The sequence below is a fragment of the Peromyscus leucopus genome, chromosome 20, assembly GCF_004664715.2.
Source record: "Peromyscus leucopus breed LL Stock chromosome 20, UCI_PerLeu_2.1, whole genome shotgun sequence".
In the NCBI taxonomy this organism is placed as follows: domain Eukaryota; kingdom Metazoa; phylum Chordata; class Mammalia; order Rodentia; family Cricetidae; genus Peromyscus; species Peromyscus leucopus.
In genome coordinates this window covers 60918628-60937318 of record NC_051080.1, presented here as the reverse complement: position 1 = coordinate 60937318, position 18691 = coordinate 60918628, and the positions used below count along the sequence as shown (strand labels likewise).

The window sequence follows — 18691 nt, the reverse complement described above, 5'->3', positions numbered from 1 at the left end:
AACAGTGGTGAGAAAAACCACATATGGTCCTTGCAATCACATATTGGAGTCTAGTGAGAGACAAATGTGGAAGTAGTAACAATAATAATTGTTATAAGAAATAGTTGACCCCAAAGAAGGGACTGGGGCCAGTGAGATGACTGAGTAAGAGAAGAGCACTTGTTGAGCCTGATGACCTGATTTTGATCCCTGGGATTTTGAGTCCATATGGTAGAAAGGACCAACTTCTGTGGGTTGTCCTTTGACCTTTAACTTCTCCCAAACTTCTGAAATGTTACCAGCAGAACCCGCTTTTTAGATTCTGCTAATAAAATATAACTCCAAGTAACATCTTCGTCCTGAATTATACAGTATTTATTTCTAAGCTCTGGTACGAAGTCTTGCCATTAGAATGGAACTGCATATGGTATGTGGACCTTCTTGGACTGACATTCAGTCCTAAGGAGAAACACATCTATTAGGAAGAATGTGTCAACGTTGCCATCCTTGCCCTTTACACCTCCTGATTATCCCTTGAACAGCTGGCTTAATGTAACAGTAATTTACAGTCTGCAGCTGGAAGGCTGCAGAGAATTCTTCATTATCCATAGTTTGGCCGATGCCAAGCAATGTTATTGAAGTGACAATTGAATTTTGTGAACCCTCTGTGGTCCAGCCAGCATAGCATGCAGTGTGCTGAAGATGAACACGTGGTTTACAATAAAGGATCTTCTGCCGAAGCACGGTAGCACTCAGCCAAAAAGAACATACTGATTTGATGACTTGACTTCTGATACTGAGTGTTTTGGACTGGGGTCCATTCAGAAGCATGATGATTGGTACCTACAAGAAGGATATTTAGAGCAAAATCTAATCTTTCCCAGAAATCTTTATCAAAAACTTCATTGAAAATTTCATCAAGTAGAGCTTTGCATATGACAAATTATCTCCTTGTCTAGTCAAGAGTATCCTTGCCTCACTCTTTAATTGAATCCTTGTGTGGGAAAGAAAATTCCTGAAATAAATTCTGATGATAATTTTCAATGACGTCGTGCCTTATCACAGCTCCAGTGACCAAGTGCTTTCAAAATTTCACACTCGCAGAATGACCTCACACTCTCACTGCTTTGCAATGCTGTTGCTAAAAGAGAACGTTTATGGCTTGGGAAAACAGCTCCAAAAATGAGAACTGTTGGAATTGTTTTGGTTGCTGGAAATATACTTGGCCTCAGTGGCTGCAGCACTCTTGAAAGGAAGCAGCTTTGGCTCTGAGCTTAGGCAGACCCCGAGTTTGAACCCTCCCCTTCTCATGCACTCTGTCCTTAATAGGTCATTCAGCTTTTTGTGTCCCTTTCTCTTTCCTGACAAAACTGAGCTTCCCAGGGCCTGGGGAAATGGCTCATTTGTAACGTGCTCGCTTCATAAGGATGAGGATCTGAATTTGGACACCCTGGACCCATGCAAAAAGCTGAATATGGCAGTGTACCCTGTCATCCCCGTGCTGGAGAGTGGGGGATGGAAGGGTCCTTTGGGTTTGTGGGGGCAGCCAGTTTAGCCAAATCAGTGAGCTCCAGGTTCAGTGAGAGACCCTCCCTTCCAAAATAGGGTGGAGAGCAATTGAGAAAGACACACAGTGCTGATCAGGCCTCCACACACATTCTGACCAACACATACACTGCACACACATACACAAACATACACACAACTCAATAATCTGCACATGCATTAACTATATGTAAAGAAGGGCTGGACATTTTACAATAACATTTGTCATGGACAAGCCTGCTATGTGACAGGCACAATCCACTGCACTGAGCACATATTATTTTAACTCTGTAAGTCTTGTGTAGAATAACTGGCCTGACCTCCTTTGTCTGAGACTGGACTGAGTTTACAACGGAAAGTCTTCAATCTTCAGGACCATCTCAGCTGAGGACAAAGTAAAGCAGTTCTTCACCCATCACTTTGTGGTCTCACTTTACAGGTATGGAAACTGAGACTCGGGCACAAACTACTGCCTAATATGTCAGAGCTGGGCAAGAATAAGCCTGATATTCAAACCCAAGCTTGAACACATCCCAAGCCAGGGCTGTCTGTGGTCCTAAACTAGGCTCAGTCAGGGTTGGTTCCCCTACTGTGTTACAAGAACATCTTGAACTTTACAAAAATTCAGACGTCAGATCACATTTTTCTAACCTTTAATTTTAATTTCAGGAATGCATTTGTGAGGGGGTGTTTGTATGTGTTGGAGAGTGAGAAATAGTGATAATAAGAATGAAAGCCTAAAAGTCTGGTCTTTGTTTAATAGAGCACCCTGTGTTTTGTGAATGTAGAAACCATTCATGAATTATTTACTCATTCAACAGGTATACAAGGAGGTGTGCTGTGTGTAAGATACTTGGGGAGATATAATGAAGGCTAAAACACTCAATGTGTCTGTAACAGGAGTATGAACAATCAGTTGCAAAACAGTGCTAGAACTTTGGCAATAGTGACAAGTCTCAAACCCATGCCCTGCAAGGACATTGCCTAGCTGCTTTCTCTCATGAGATGCTTGAACTACATGAAGCCACATGGGCCTTCCTTCATGCTTCCAGCTCCCCCCATTTCTCTCCTCTTCCCTCCTTCCCCCTCCTTTTTCTCCATTGGCATTAACTGTTATTTTTTGACTGGAGGGTTCATTTTCTTATCTTTTGTTATTTGGAGGAAATGTCAACTCTTCAGGAATAACTGAAGGGTGGTCATTGGCTGTCTGTGCTGGACAGTTTTATGTCAACCTGACACAAGCTAAAGTCATCTGAGAGGAGGGATCCTCAGTTGCGGACATGTTTCCATAAGATCAGAAAGTAGGCAAGCCTGTAGAACATTTCTTAATGTGATTGATGGGGAGGGCCCAGCCCCTTGTGAGTGGTGCCATCCCTGGGATGGAAGTACTGGATTCTATAAGAAAGTGGGCTGAGTAAGCCATAAAGAACAAACCAGTAAACAGCACTTCTCTGTGGCCTCTGTATCAGTTCCTGCCTCCAGGTTCCTGTCCTGTTTGAGGTTCTGTCTTGGCTTCCTCTAATCAACTGTGATGTGGAAATGTAAGTCAAATAAACCCTTCCCTCCCCAACTTGCTTTTTGCTCATGGTGTTTCATTGGAGCAATAGAAACCCTAACTAAGACTCTACCTCAAGCTAAATTAGCCACTGTTTTGATTGTAGGATGTACGTATTCACTACCAAATATTTATACTCATTGCTTTTTGTTCTAGCTTTTCCAAACATAAATACCAGAAAGAAAGGGGAACCTATTTAAATTATTTCTTGTTTTGTCTTCAGCTGTATTTGCAGGATTTAAAACAATGCTAGGTGCATAGAGGCAAACTAATATTCATTAAATGAGGAAAATGAATTGATTAGCAACTGTTTCTAATGGGCAGCTAACTCTACATGAAGCAGTCATCAGAGGCTTGAAGGAACATCTTTGTCCAGTCTTATTTTTTTCTAGTTACAACAATAGTGCATCCTCAGTTTAAAAAATGTTGACAGTCATAAAAATTGTAAACATCATTAACACTAATCTTTTTTTACACTCATAATATTATGCTATACATTTTCTCCTAGATCTCCTTTGACTGATGTTCATAGATGCTATTGTTTTAAGACAAGGTCTTGCTATAACACCAGCTGGCCTTGAACTTGTGATTTTCCTGCTTCAGCCTCAGCTGGAATTATATGTGTGTACTACCATACCAGGTTCCCAGATAATCTTTAAACTAAACAGTAACAATTTCTTTTTTTTTTAAATAGCTCTTTGTTTGGAGGTATGTACTTTATCTTTTTTTATGTACTTTATCTTATTTTTCCATTCTCGTGTTAAATATTGCCTTGTTTTTCCTCAAAATTGATACATTATAATTTATCTAGTTAAATCTATGTTGTAGGAACTCACTATGAAAAGCATGGACTTAAAGAGCTCCAAAGTAGATAATTCTGTCGGGAACTCACTCAGCAGCTGAAACACAGTACAAACAAGATTTTGGTTTAAATTATATATTTTCTTTGAACAGTGTTTGTGTGTATTTGTGCATGTGTGTATGATGATTTTGTGTGTGTGTGTGAGTGTATGTGTGTAGGTCTGCGTGTGTTTGAGTGTATGTGTGTGTGTTTGTGCAGGTAGGTATGCGTGTATGTGTGTCTAGGTGTGTGTATGTGTGTATATGTATGTATGTATGTGTGTGTGTGTGTGTGTGTGTGTGTAGGTCAGAAGTCAACGTTGGGTGTCTTCCTCTTTTTCTTTTCACCTTCTGTTTTTGATACGGAGTCTCCCACTAAACCTAGATCTTGATGTTTTAGTTCGACTGTCTGGTCAGTGAATCCCGGGATCATTCTGTCTCCACCTTACTCCACCAATGCTGAGACCACAGGTGTGCACTGCCACACACAACTTGTAATGAGTGCTCAGATCCCTCAGGCTTGTGTAGCAGGCACTTGGCTTACCTTGAGACTTCTCCATGGCTCTGTCTTTTAACTTTCTGTTTTTTTAAAAAATGTTTTTTTATGAATAATAAGAGGATGCAAAGAGTACTGACTTCATGTTATTATGCAAATTAAATGACGTCACAGAAGTGAAGTGCTTGGGCCAATGTACAAATGCAATAAATGTTAGATGGCCTTGATAATCTGTGAATCAACTCCTACTAGTCCAATTTGCTTTCCAGTTTATCTTGAAGGCAAATATGAACTAGCTGTAAAGATGGATGGGAAGGAGGCTATAGTCTGAGGAAATGGAGTCAGAAAAAAATTCTTTTTTTTTTAATTATGGAGGAACTGTGGGTTTATTCTGCACCAGCCAGAAACTTCAAACTATAAAAGCTCATATTAACTGTGGCTTGGCTCTTATATCACCCAGATGGCAGCTCTGGTTATGTTCCTGCTTTACATCATCACTGGAAATACAGGTGCCTCTTGGTATCTCATAATCCACAGATGCTCAAGGCCCTCATACAGAACAGTAGTCTTTGTATAGGACACGCACACACCCTCCTCTATACCTTATCATCTTTGGATTATTCAAAATGGCCAATATAACACTTATGCTATGCAAATATAGTTGTTACCTATGCAACCAATCTAGGCCAACCTCATGGTAGAAATTAGCTACAAAGTAACCTTTGTTTGCCCTAATCTCTTCGGTCATAGTTGGCCGCATCCCTTGGTACAGTGCTGATGGATGGGTAACTGTATGTTTTTCTGGACATTTAGTGCAAACTGATCAAGAGAATACTAATGATTTCACCTGGGTAATGGGAATGGAGGCTGGGATGTCCGTTAATTTGATAAGCGAGTCAGAGAAGTGAAGATTGATCCTCAGACAGCAAATTAAGATATCAGTGTATAAGGATGAGGGGGGCCATCTGGAAAATGACCGGGGTCGAAGATAACGGTCTGAGCAAATGGCACAGAGAATCTTTGAGACTTTGGGAATGGTGATCACGGAACACAATAAAAGCTGTCTTTCATTTCCTTCTGATAAAGAGTTATGAGCTCATCACAAAATATCCACTTTGCTTTCAATAGATGCTACTGGCTGATGTCCTATTTAATTCATGGATTTTTATTTTCAGTAAACAACATTAAACTTGTAACACGAAACTAATACCAGAGTCACGCACTGATAACATCGTATTTTTAAAAGTTGTGTCTGACAACTAGAGAAATTAAGAAGAATATTTTACAAAATGTATAATTTATATTTTTATAAATACTTTAAGGACAAAAGTTGATCATGTGTGGTGACATTAGAGGGTTGTACAAATTGTATTTTGCAGCACATTTGGTGATCTTCATCTACTAGACACACATACGTACTCATGCATATCTTGTATTTTCATAATTATGACCAGAGGATGTATTTTAAGCAGGTCTTCAGTAACTTTAAGCTCTCATAAAATTTGCAGCTTCTGCCTTTCCTCCTCTAAATTGCACTAAAAGCACATTTGAAAGTCATCAGAGATTGTAATTAGGTGGCTTGAGCCTCAGTGTACTGTGTAAGTATGAGAGAATCCCTGCTGGATTATGAAGGAATGAGCCTCAGCAGCCTTCAGGGTACAAATGATGGCCTGAGAGGCCCAGTCATCTCTGCACTGGGAGTTTTTGGTTCAGCTTCTTTCGATTAGAAAGGAGTCAGTTTGTCTATGATGGAGAAAGTTCATGACATCAGTCCCACTTAATTAACAGACATTCCACTGCTGTAGATACAGCACATTTTTTACCACTAAGTAGAAAATTAGTCTCTGAACTTCATGAGCAAGAGCTGCATGTAGCTTTTCATCTTAGACTTGGGAGTGCAGAGTTGACCTATCCCAAAAGAGCTCAGTAGAGATCCCTCAAGTCAACGTCAGTATATGGTGATAGATATATGTACATGGCCAAGGTGAGCTTAGATTTCACTGTGTCATTCATTTCTGTGACATTTATTGGGGTTGAACTGGTGCACAGAAAATGAGTGTAATGTGACACATTCAACAGATTACATCACCTATCTGACTTAAATTTATACAAATTTACACTTGCTATAAACAGCACAGGAAAGCAAGACATCCTTAAGCCATATCCTGTGCTTACCTCAATTCCAAGTTTACATTTGGAACACCTTCCATTAAAAAAGACAAATATAAATGACCTCATGTGATCACAGAAACATACATGGGACACTCCTTCATTATGTTTCTTATATTCAGGTGATGCTGGGTCATGCAGCAGCAACAGTTTGCCTCCATCTTCAAGCTTCCTTGGACACCTGTTACATGTCTCCTCTGCTGGTCTTCAGCTCCAGCTCCTGGAGGAAGGCCTCGTTGTTCTGAGGGCAGTTGGAGTGACAGGTGCAGGTCCCGATGACCATGACTGGTTTCTTGATGGTTTGCCCGGGGGAGCACTGAAACTCCACCTGGATGGTTTTGGTGTTGTGGGGGGTGCAGCACCGACCATCGCTGCAGACCCCACAGAACCTGGGCTTATAGGTATGCAGGCTAGTGCAGTTCTTGAACTGCAGGTGGATGGCTTTCAGGGACTTCTTGGTGCGGAGACACTTTTTACCTTTCTAAGAAAGAAAAAAAAATTACTGAGTGGAAATCCTGCAGTTCTTCTGAAGGACCACTTTAGCAGTAATCCTGCCCACCTAGCGTCCTTTGTTCTTTCATCTTTTTAAATAAATCATTAACTTTAGTTGGACAATCTTGTCAGCTAAAAATCAGTTGTTTCCCTAGAGTACGTAGGAACTCGTAATAATATTTAACTAATAATAACACCAATCCAATAATTCTGGACAATCCTCTGCCTTTTGGACAATTCTTACTCCTCTCTTACACTCATGTTCTCTTCTGCCTAGAATTTGAACATAATGCTAAATATGCAGAATGCCCCTTTGTCTTTGAGGTTGTGAACATGAGGAAGAAAGAATCTTTCTCATTTAAAGCCATTATTTTATTTAGCTAAATACATTCTTTGGTGTTATTGAAAGAGGGACTAAATGTGGCATTATTAAAGTCTATTCATGTTTAAAAGACTTTCTAGGCATCAATTCATTTAACTTCAACAACATTCATTCACAAAAGGAATAACTGTTAATACAAGACACAACCAACCTAATTTTATTTGAAAAGCAGAGTCTCAAAGGACTGAAATGATCAGAAAATATCAAGCACTGGAATTTGTCTGATGCAAAGCCAGTTCCTTCTAATACATTGTGACCTTGGAAATTCTAGGACAGTGAAATTTAAGATTCTTTCTATGAAACTGAATTGGGTGGAGAGTTTATTCAATATCCTACCAGTTCAGATAATAAAGAAACCATCCAAGTTTCATTAAATAAGCCAACAAATGACTTTTATTTCCTACTCCACTTTGAATTTGCCACAATTTTCCACTGCACACTTTCCTGGGTGAGGCTCATGGTATGTGGGGTGATGATTAGGAATCCCTTCATGTCAGTAGCTCTCAGACCCTCGTGCACACCAGCATCACCCTGGTGGTTTGTTAGAACACGACTGTTCTTCCTACAACCAGAGTTAGCACATATGATACGAGGCCCATGAATCTGCAGATGCTGCTGTTTACCTGGGGGACTACACAATAGGATCCTCAGTCATAGACTTAAGAAACCCTAGAAACAAGGATCTAGTTCTACATTCCAAACACATATCCAGAACCTGTATAAAACAAGCACATCATATAAACACCTTAAGTATAGGATTTCCCAATATGACGTGAGGTGTTAAGTTAAAAGAAACACTGATTTTGCAAGGGAATGATACAAAAGACCAAATTCTAGAAGTGTTGTGTAAAAAGGCCTTCTTTAACAAAGAAGTAACCATGTTCATGAAGATATTACAGGGCCTATTTCTCCTTTTTTGTAGCTAATGTTTAGGATATATTCTATTCTATGGCCATTGAAAGCCAAAGGGAGCAACTTTGCTGCAAATTGTGTGTGTGTATGTGTGTGAGTGTGTGTGTGAGTGTGTGAGTGTGTGTGTGAGTGTGTGTGTGTGAGTGTGTGTGTGAGTGTGTGAGTGTGTGTGTGTGTGAGTGTGTGTGAGTGTGTGTGTGTGAGTGTGTGTGTGTGTGAGTGTGTGAGTGTGTGTGTGTGTGAGTGTGTGTGAGTGTGTGTGTGTGTATGTGTGTGTGTGTATGTGTGTGTGTGTGTGAGTGTGTGTGTGTGTGTGTGTGTGTGTGTGTGTGTGTGTGTGTGTAAGTAAATGTGTGACTGCTTATGTGGGTGAACATTCATTGTGAAGCTACACATATGTCTCCTAAAGTGTCAGGAGGTACATTTCTAGGGTATAATTTTGGAGAAAAGGTGTTTCTAAGTGTTCTTTCAAAATTTGCAGAAGGAACTCAAAGTTGAGGTAATTATGTCTCTAAAATCCTATAGCTGGACAGCCACATAACCAGTGAGATCACAACAGACTCCTGTTTTAGTGGTAGGGAAAAAATTTAAGTCTTTGATGGCTAAAATTAACAGAATATTTGATCTATGTCCCACAGTTTGCAAATCCATTTTGTTTAATCCTTATGACAACCTCAAGGTAGATGTTTTCTCTTCTTCCCTTCCTCCCTTCCTCCCTCTCTCCCTTCCTCCCTCTCTCCCTTCCTTCCTTCCTTTCTTCTTTCTTTTCTTTTTTTTTTGTGGCAAGGTCTTTCTATGTAGTCCTGCCTTTCTTGGAACTCTCTATATATATCAGGCTGGCCTCAAACTCACAAAGATCTGCCTGCCTCTGTCTCCTGGGTGCTGGGATTGAAGATGTGTGCCACTATACCCAGCAAGAGATATTTTCAATGGTCACACTCTCTGGGGGAATAATTGAAAATAAATTGCCCCAATATCACACAGCTAGCTAAGTCATGTTGAAAGGATTTAAAGCCAGGCTGAACAGGTCTAGTGTTGTCCCCTTAAACATTATATGATACTGCTTCAGAGTAGAGATACACAGAGCTTGAGTTTCTAAGGGCTGTTCTATTTTGGCCTCAGGCTGATATGTGGATCTATGTAATAGTGAAATCTGATATTACATTTATCTGATCCAGTTCTGTAACAAGACCTCTTATGTCATCAGGAACCAATTAGGCCTCTTGAGCTGCACACCTTATACCCAGAATCAACATACTGTGTTGACATAATTCCAAGCCCCTCCCCTCCCCCACACACAAAAGAAGGAAAAAGGAAAGAAATATGTTGTTTCATTTGGCTCGTGTTGCCTTACTCTGGCAAGGGTACTACTTCTACCAGGCTTTTAAAAATATTGTTGGTAACTCCCAGACACCCCTTCAGGCATGTCCTGACAGCTGTTTATTGTGTAGACAGTATGTTCCAGGGTGCACAGTAGGATCTGGTGACTTAAGATGAACCAAGCAGACATAGCCTCTATTCTCCTCCTTCCTATAGCTTGTACCTGATTTATTTAAAAAAAAAAACAAAAAAACTAACCTTGCTAAAGTCAGCATTTGACGACCGAAGAGCTATTTTATTTCCCTCCAGGCGTGGGATGGGATTTACTCAAGCATCCTAATTTGGAGGAAGTATTAGAAGTGTGTGGCCTTTCCCATTTGTTTGTAGAGCTTCTGTGAGTTGCTTGAGGGGGGGCATTTATGTAGATTAAAAATGAAAGATAGAAAGTACAGTTTTGATTCAGGATGCTCCCTGCCCTTTGGGTGGAAGCTCAGCTCGAGCAGATTTTTCACTAGTGTGACAATGACTTTCTGAAGGTCAGGCTTCAAGGAGACCTCTAACAGCTGTAAAAGTGGCAGGCTTCCTCTAGACTCTTACCTTGTCTGTCGGTTGCTTGGGCTCTTGTTCACAAGGCCGAACCATACAGAGACGAGTCTGCTTTACCATCTCACACTGGCGATTCCTGTTGGTGACCCGGGTGGACAAGCCCATCCCACAGCTCTTAGAACATGCGCTCCACTCTGTGGTCTGCTCGATGCAGTTGACACTGGAGTCAGAGACTTCGACTCCTACGGTGGCTTCTGGTCTGTAGGCTACCGAAGGCATAAATCCAGTTATTTGAGCAAAATGTGGGGAATCAATAAGTGTTGACCCCCTGCCAGACAACATTAGACAATGGATTTTAATTCTGTAGCTAACATATACCAGTTCATGCAGAGCACAGAACTAGGTTTATTTGTAAACCCCTAACAAACAGGGAAGGCACAATACAGGATATCAGGAATTCTTTATTCACTTGACCCTAAGATGCTTAGGACAACTTGTCATAGAAACTTAGTAATTATATGAATATAGGACCATATTGCATCATAAGCTGAATGTTTTCAACACGTGATTTGGTATACAGGAAGGTCATGCTGACAATTTAATTTTTTGTGTATATATTCAGGTGTGTGTGTGTGTGTCCATGTGTTTGAGGGTGTACATGTATGTGTATGTATACACATGTGTACAGATTTACTTCAAAGGTTGTTCCTCAGGAACTCATTTACTGAAATCTTGGGCTAATTGATTAGGTTAGTCCAGCTGGCCAGTGGACTCAAGTCACCTGCAGATCTCTGCCTCCTCAGCATTAGGATTACAAACAGGGTGTTTTTTTTTTTTTTTAAGGGTCCTGGGGTTGCAAGTAAGGTCCTCACACTTGCATTGCAATCAGTTTACTAATTAAGCTATTTCCCCAACGTTGCATTTTAATTTTGGTGAGTAGGTAGAGACAGCCAAATAAAAATTCCAGAAAAGAAGTTTTTACTAAGAGCCAGTCAGGAGAAATAGTCAAAGAATACCTACCCAAGAAGGTAAAAATTAAACAAAAATGACTGACTCCATCAGGCCCCTTTAAAAGAGAAGCTGTGTGGATATTTCTGCAATCTAGCTCAGACTTAAATAAATGATGCATTTGATCTCCGTGGGGGCCACCTGAAATTCACAAGAGAATGGCCAGAAGCTAGCCGGCTTCCCATCCCAAACTCAGAGCCATGCCTGCTTTATGACTACATTTACCCTTACTCCCCTACGTCTGCTGAGTTCCTCACCTGGAAGGGCCAGGCCTCCCAGGGTCCCCTGCTCATTTGGGCCACAGGTCCACTTTTCACAGCACTCTCCAGGCACTGCAACTTTTCTTGGAGCTGGGCAGTCTGGACCCGGCAGCAGCACATCCAGCTGGCAGCGGGGCACGCAGCCAATCTGCCCATCTCTGCAGGTGCAGTGGTATTGACAGTTTGGTTCAAACTTCTCTCCGCTGCGGTAGATGACGCCATCGAACACACAGTTGTCTCCCTCTAGAACTGGAATATTCAGGAAGGAAGGCAGAGGGGGGGGGAGAGAGAGAGAGAGAGAGAAAGAGAGGAGGGAGGGAGAGAGGAGAGAGAGAGACAGAGAGACAGAGATGGGGGAGGGAGGGAGAGAGGAGAGAGGGGAGAGAGAAGGGGGAGAAAGAGAGAGAGGAGAGAGAGAAAGAAGAACAGTTAAACTGGATTGCCGGGACATGATTAGAAGTTGTTTCTTTTCTATTTCAGGTGAGTGACTTATACATCTCAAGGAGAAATGTGTTTTGATGCTTCCAGAACAGGAGGAGGCACCAATCTTTTTCTTCACCTAGTTCTAATGATAGGCAAAGAGGTGGACTCTGGACACTGCCAATATACATGATCTGACTAACTGATGGCTTCTAATACATCTCTACTTCCTTGCCACATCTCCTACTCTGAAATAATCTCGTTTCTTTCTTTCTTTCTTTCTTTCTTTCTTTCTTTCTTTCTTTCTTTCTTTCTTTCTTTCTTTCTTTCTTTCTTTCTTTCTTTCTTTTTGTTTTTTTGAGACAGGGTTTCTCTGTGTAGCTTTGTGCCTTTCCTGGATCTCACTCTGTAGACAAGGCTAGCCTCAAACTCACAGAGATCCACCTGCCTCTGCCTCCCATTTCTAAGACAGAACAAAGGCAAGGACAAATGGTAAGGTCATACTCCGGAGATCCTATCTCCAAAGACAACATCACTTCTCCAGAACCGGCTTTGATTCGCCTTCTGCAGTAGTTTAGGATTTTAAACCCAATGGTTTCACTGGTCAGATTGGGAAGGGCATTAAGAGTTCTTGGCACTGGAGCACAGGAAGTCACCACTAGCTTGGAGGGAAAAAAAAAAAAGAGAAGACTCATTTCAAACTCGTACCACAGGGAGGTAGGGCTGACTGACCCTATTACAGCCGTGGACCTCGTGGGAAATTGATCTCCCATTGATTTACATGAGCCTGCATTGGCTCGTTGCCTGCATTATATTTTACTGCAGCCCAGCCGGGAGTGACTTAGTCCTCCCAGGAGACAGGAATTGCTTTGGCTCAAGTAGGACAATTACAGGTGTGAAAACAAATGTGCAGGGCGACAGTCGGGGGAACTGGAGACCTATGAGTAAGCTCATACTTCTATGACTCTAAGTGTTCCCTTGGAAATGGCCAAATAAAATGACTTCCCTGGCCCTTACACTCTGCTTTCGTCCCCTCTCTAGGCGGCAAGTGATGTACCTGCGCTGAGTATGTTTCCTTTCAGTCTGATGCCTGCTCCGCAGTAAGCTCTCCTTACATGTCACTTACTGTACTGTACTATTGCTACAAATGTTTTCGCTTAGTTCTCTCCGGGGAAAGGGAAGACGAGGGCAAAGGGAGGGAACAGCTTCGCTGACAGCAGGCAGGGCGGACAGGATTACCCATGCATATGCCAGTCTGGTTGCTGGGGTCTGCGCTGCGGTCACAGTAGAGGCCACTGCTCTGGTCGCAGGGCTTCAGCTCCGAGCAGCTCTCTCCGCGCTGGCGGGCGCACACCAGACAGCAGGAGCAGCCATCCAGCACCGAGCGCACCCCGGGGGCGCAGGTCGGCGGTGTAGTAGGGCACTGGAGCGGGCACGAAGATGGGCAGCGCTGACTTGCAGACGCCTAGGAAGAGAGGCAAGATAAGAAAAGGAACCCTGGTTATCAGGGACAAGCTAAGGCAGAGTGAGCCCGAGACCGATTAGGGGCAGTCCAGGAGGACCAAGTAACCGGGGGCATCTTAAGCGTGCGCTACTTACTTGATTTATGAGATGGAAGAGCAGGAAGCCTAGGCAGAAGCATGGCTTTCGCAGGAAGGTGCTCATGGTCTGCATGCTCCGCATTGCTAAGGCTGTCAGGGGCTGGAAATGGGGACTGCCCCTTCACTCAGGTCAAGCTGAGCAGCGAGCGCCACCCGTGCAAGGTTTTATAGCGCGCTCCCGGGACGCGCACAAGCGGGTTGGCTGCGCTGGGAGGGGTGGGGGGAGTCAGCTGGGTGGAGAAGTGGAAGGAGCTCCGCTGTTGCCATGGTGATGGGCCCCAAAGCTGCTCTCCTCAGGGCGTGGCGCCGGGTCTGCATGTGCCTGTGTGTGGCGACTGGCTTTTCCCAGAGCACCGGGAGGGGCAGGGTGGAGCCCCGAGGCCAAGACCTAGAGCCAGCAACAGCTCGTGGGAAGGAAACGCCCTCTTCCTCTGAGTAGTTGTTTCACCTTCCCCCAGGACGAAGACACCGCTACTCCCTCCGCCCTCGCTGTTCAAGAACCAGGGCTACAAAGGAGGAGCTCCTGACTGGGATGCCTGAAGTTTGGGGCCATATGAGCAGGGCAGGGATTGGCCAGAGGCCCAGAAGTTTAGTCATAAGGGAAGCACATGCAAGTTTGTCACCGTTTATTAGGGCACTCTTTGAAATGTGTTGACGGGGGTGGGGATGAAGAAAGGACGCACACACACACACACACACACACACACACACACACACACACACACCACACGCTCTGTCAGAGTGGGGGATGCTATTGGCCCAAATGGTTAAATTCTTCTGATTGTAATCATTCCAAGATTTGCAAAGATTTTTAGACCCAAGTTCCACATGCTTGGTAGAAATAAACACCAAACAATGAAATACCAATAAAGAGAGGAGGGGGAAACGTTTTGTGGTAAAGGAAAAGCCTTGAAACACCTGCCGTATCGCACCAAATATAAAACCACTTCAAAGAGTCCAAGGTCCTATGAAAGCCTTACTGGGTTGCGCACGATGCCCCGATGAATTGAGAAGGTTTTTTTGCTAGACTTAACAGAACAATAGCTCTCCAACCTGGTATTCATTGCAAAAAGGAAAGAAAAGGTGGGCTGCTGTGCTATGCTTGCCGTCTCTAGTGACAAAGAAAGAGCTGGTTTCACTCCATCAAAGGTGACTCTGTGTGACCGATTTAAAACAGGTTTTTCCCCTGTACATCAACATTGCCCCCGAGAAAACTATGCCCAGCCCCGTTGAGAATAGCTACTTCAGAAAGACACTTTGTGAGAAAAATTATGTAGTCCTGTGATGGAACTCTAGACTTTACAAAGAAACAAACTGCCCCTACATGACTGACCTTCCACAGCGGGGAGACCAGTGGCAGCATGTCTCGTGAAGCTGGGCTGTTTCTACAATGCTCCAAGATGGCAAAGTCACTTCCATCGCCTTCATGGTATTTTTTTTTTTTTTTTAACAGCTGGAAACTAACCGGATTCACTCCAACAGCAGCAATTCTGCTTTCTTTGAGACGCACTCAACGTTTACACAGAGGTGGGAGAGCTAATTCGCACATCCGATTGGGGGCATTCATGTACTTGTCAGGTTAATAGGCTTCATGCGTCACCTGGCTTGGGGATGGCTCCAGCCGGCTGCACATCAGAGACCATTAGGCTGTATGCTTTCCCAAATTACAGATTCTTGGGCTTGACACTTGCCCCTCTTCTTGGTGGTTCTTGGTAGGCTGAGTGTGTGATAAAACGGAGGCCAGCTTTGGGGAAAGCAAGTAGGAGCAGAGCTAGTGGGGAGTGGGGGCAAGAGTGTTGGCCATGCTCCCTAAGTATGGGTAGACTAAGAAGGGATGAGGACAAGCGGGGCAGCACCAGGTTGAGCTGACTCTAGGAAAGGGTGCGGAGGGGAAGAAGGTGGAAATGGCTGTCCCTGCTGCTGGGACTCCTGCTGGTGAACGAGAGAAACCAAATTTGAATGAGTTTTGCCTGAAGGAGGGTTTTGTTAGAAAGATGCTGTGATGTTTCCATAGTAACTGAACGGGATTAGTGCAACTTGGTCCCAGGGTCTTGAAAGCGGTCAAGACCAAGTCTCTTTAACAGCCCTCACAGCTTCTCTGTGTTGTGACAACATAGGCCAGTTTCTTCCCTCCAAATCAGTGGTTCTCAATCTTTCTAACACTGCGACCCTTTAATACAGTTCCTCACGTTGTGGTGACCCCCAACCGTAAAATCATTTTTGCTGCTACTTCAGAACTGTAATTTAGCTACTGTTATGGATTGTAATGGAACTGTCTAATATGTGACCCCTCTGGGGTCATGACACACAGGTTGAGAAACACTCACATAAAGAGAGACCCGATCCTTCCAAGTCTCTGATTTTTATGGCCACATCCCTATTCATTAGACTCAATTTAGGGAAACTGAGGAATAAGGATCCAGGAATCCATCTGGGCTCATCTGAGAAGGTGAGGTGTGATGAGAAGGTGAGGTGTGTTGTTAGTTAACATGAATGATTGGCAGAGAAAGCAGAGGCAGTTTCTTGGGAGAAGGGGGCTGTTCTTTAGGAAGAGAGTGGATTTGACAAGCAAAACAATACACCTCTGTTCTATGATCTGCTAAGCAGGGTGGAATGAAGACCCTGAAATTGAAATAACTATACACTGAAGACAAGACCATCTGGCAGTACCCAAGGGACATCAGGCTTTGTGTTGTCCTTGGAGCCAGCCAGGTATGGCTTGTTGGTCTTTTACATCACTTTATAATTTAGATGCTGCGAGAACTGAAGTCGCTGGGAAGGGAGTCCTTATGAGAAAGTCTTACTGAGTTACTGGGTTAGGCAGCCAGCCCACGTGGTATGGGGTTAGAAGCTTCAACTTTGGTTATCTTTTTCCTTCTTCATCTCTTTCTCTCTTCACTTTCCCTCCTTCCATATTTGACACCAGAGGCTCTTGTCTGCATTTTCTGTATCTAATGCAACCTCATTACTTATCAGTCAGTACTCCTACCCAGAATGCACTTGGAGAACCTTCCTTACTTTTTGTATGTGAGATGCTATTTCATTAACTTTCTCATGATTATAAAAAGTTTTTGACTATTCTGACAGGTGTAAGATGGTATCTCAGAGTCATTTTGATTTGCATTTCCCTGGTGACTAAGGGTGTTGAGCAATTCCTTAAATATCTTTCGATCATTTGAGATTCTTTTGTTGAGAATTTTCTATTTAGTTCTATAGCCCATTTTTTAATTGGATTGTTTGGAATTTTGATGTCTAGTTTCTTGAATTCTTTATATATTTTGGAGATTAGCCCTCTGTCAGTCAAGCTGGAACAGGGACAGAGTGGGAGAGCAATGAAAGAGATATCTTGATAAAGGGAAACATCATGGGGATAGGGAGAAATCTGGTGCTAGGGAAGTTCCCAGGAATCCACAAGAATGACCCCCCCCCCCCCCCCGCTTAGATTACCAGCAATAGTGAAAATGGTGCCTGAGTCGGCCTACCCCGGTAATCGGATTGGTGAATACCCCAACCGTCATCCTAGAGCCTTCATCTAGTAACTGATGGAAGCAGATACAGAGATCCACAGCCAAGCACCAGGCTGAGCCCTGGGAGTCCAGTCAAAGAGCAGGAAGAGGGATTCTATGAGCAAGGGGCATTAACATCATGATGGGGAAATCTACAGAGACAACCAAACCAAGCTAGTGGAAACTCATGAACTTTAGACCAAGAGCTGTAGAGCCTGCATGGGACTGGACTAGGCCCTCTGCGTAAGGGAGACAGTTATGTATCTTGGTCTTTTAAGGGGCCCCTGGCAGTGGGATCAAGATCTATCCCTGATGCATGAGCTGGCTTTTTGGAGCCCATTACCTATGGTAGGACACCTTGCACAGCCTTGATGCAGAGGTGGGGTGAGGGTGTCGGGGGTTGTGGGGGTTGGACCTGCTTCATCTGAATGTACCAGGCTTTGCTGACTCCCTATGGGAGGACTTACTTTTATGGAGGAGGAGATGGGGGACAGGTTAGGCAGGGAAAGGAAGGAGGGATAAAAGGGGGATCTGTGGTTGGAATGTTAAAATGAATAAAAAAAATTCTTAATAAAGAGAAAAGCTTTAGAGAACACTGGAGCTTACTTCTACAGTAGACAACTAAACCAAGAGCCTCCTTATTTAGAAATGGAACAATGAAGAGCAGTTATAGACGTTGCCATCTTTGGGACAACACGCAGTGTCCGCTCTTCCTCAGCCTTGTGTTTTCTGTAAACCAACAGACACCCATGGCATTTTAAGTCAGTCAGACTTTGTTCAACCCCATGTGCTTAACTAGCATAATGGGCCTCATAGGTCACCCTCACTGTGTAAGAGGTAGGTATCGGCAGCAGAAGACTCCCAAGGCCAAGTTCTCAGCACAGAGAAGATTTATCTGCCCCAGAGAGACAAAGGGCAGGGGATAAGAGACAAAGGCAGGAGCTAGAGGATGAGGGAGAAGGGGAAGGGAACAAGGGACAGGGGAGAGAAAGGGTAAAGGGATTTTGTCCTAAGGGACAAAGGACTGCCTCTGGATAGAGAGGAGGCAGACATGGCCCAAGACAAAAACGGCAGTTTATAAAGGTAAAAAGGGGGAAACCCCTTGTTAGGATGAGGTGTTTAATTTTAATGGGGCATGTTAATTAGGTGAGCCAATGGGGGATTTTGATTGCTGGGCTTCAATACTTTGATAGCTGGACCTTGGTAGTCAGCCTCAGGAAGAGAAAGTGTCCATATAAAGGAATAGACCTTCTTGGCTAGCTTTAGGAATGTAATCTAGCAGTTGTTAGCAAGGTAGAGGGGATGGGAGAGAAAGGCAAGACCTGTCAGAGCCATATACCCAAGTGGGCTAATATCCCTTCAATTGGCTTTTTCATAATTGTCATACTCTTTTCTGAATTTCCTTCATATGTGCCTTTTCTGGGGCCTCAGGGAGTTGTTAGCTCACAGAGTAATTCCCATCTTATCTGAAGCAGGCCAGCTGCAGCTGATGTCCAGTTATATGGATCATGTCAATCAAATGTCGTACTTTTCAGACAGGTCTCCTATTCTTGCTTTTCCAGGAACACGACAGGCCATTTAAAAATATGGTTATGGGAAATAAAACATTGAGTTTATAATGTTCATGGTGTGCAGCAATGGCTCAGCAGGTGGTGTTTGG

The 18691-nt window shown here is 43.4% G+C and overlaps 1 protein-coding gene across 1 annotated transcript; it reads right to left on the bottom strand.

The window, feature by feature from the left end:
• Positions 1–5564: 5564 nt before the first annotated feature.
• Ccn3 (cellular communication network factor 3) lies at positions 5565–13874 on the bottom strand. Its single transcript, XM_028871923.2, has 5 exons — positions 13524–13874; positions 13164–13389; positions 11502–11753; positions 10288–10502; positions 5565–7065 (listed from the first exon to the last, which is right to left on the bottom strand). The coding sequence occupies exons 1-5, from the start codon at positions 13605–13607 to the stop codon at positions 6769–6771; spliced, it is 1074 nt and encodes a 357-aa protein (XP_028727756.1). The 5' UTR covers positions 13608–13874; the 3' UTR covers positions 5565–6768.
• Between the last annotated feature and the right edge of the window lie 4817 nt (positions 13875–18691).

Excerpts from the sequence above, each read along its gene's own strand:
- Ccn3 (XM_028871923.2), bottom strand. The coding sequence starts at position 13,607 with ATGCGGAGCATGCAGACCATGAGCACCTTCCTGCGAAAGCCATGCTTC. Across the intron at positions 13,390-13,523 it reads TCTTCCATCTCATAAATCAA|GCGTCTGCAAGTCAGCGCTG; the intron begins GTAAGTAGCGCA and ends CTCTCTTCCTAG. Across the intron at positions 7,066-10,287 it reads CCAAGCAACCGACAGACAAG|AAAGGTAAAAAGTGTCTCCG; the intron begins GTAAGAGTCTAG and ends TTTCTTTCTTAG.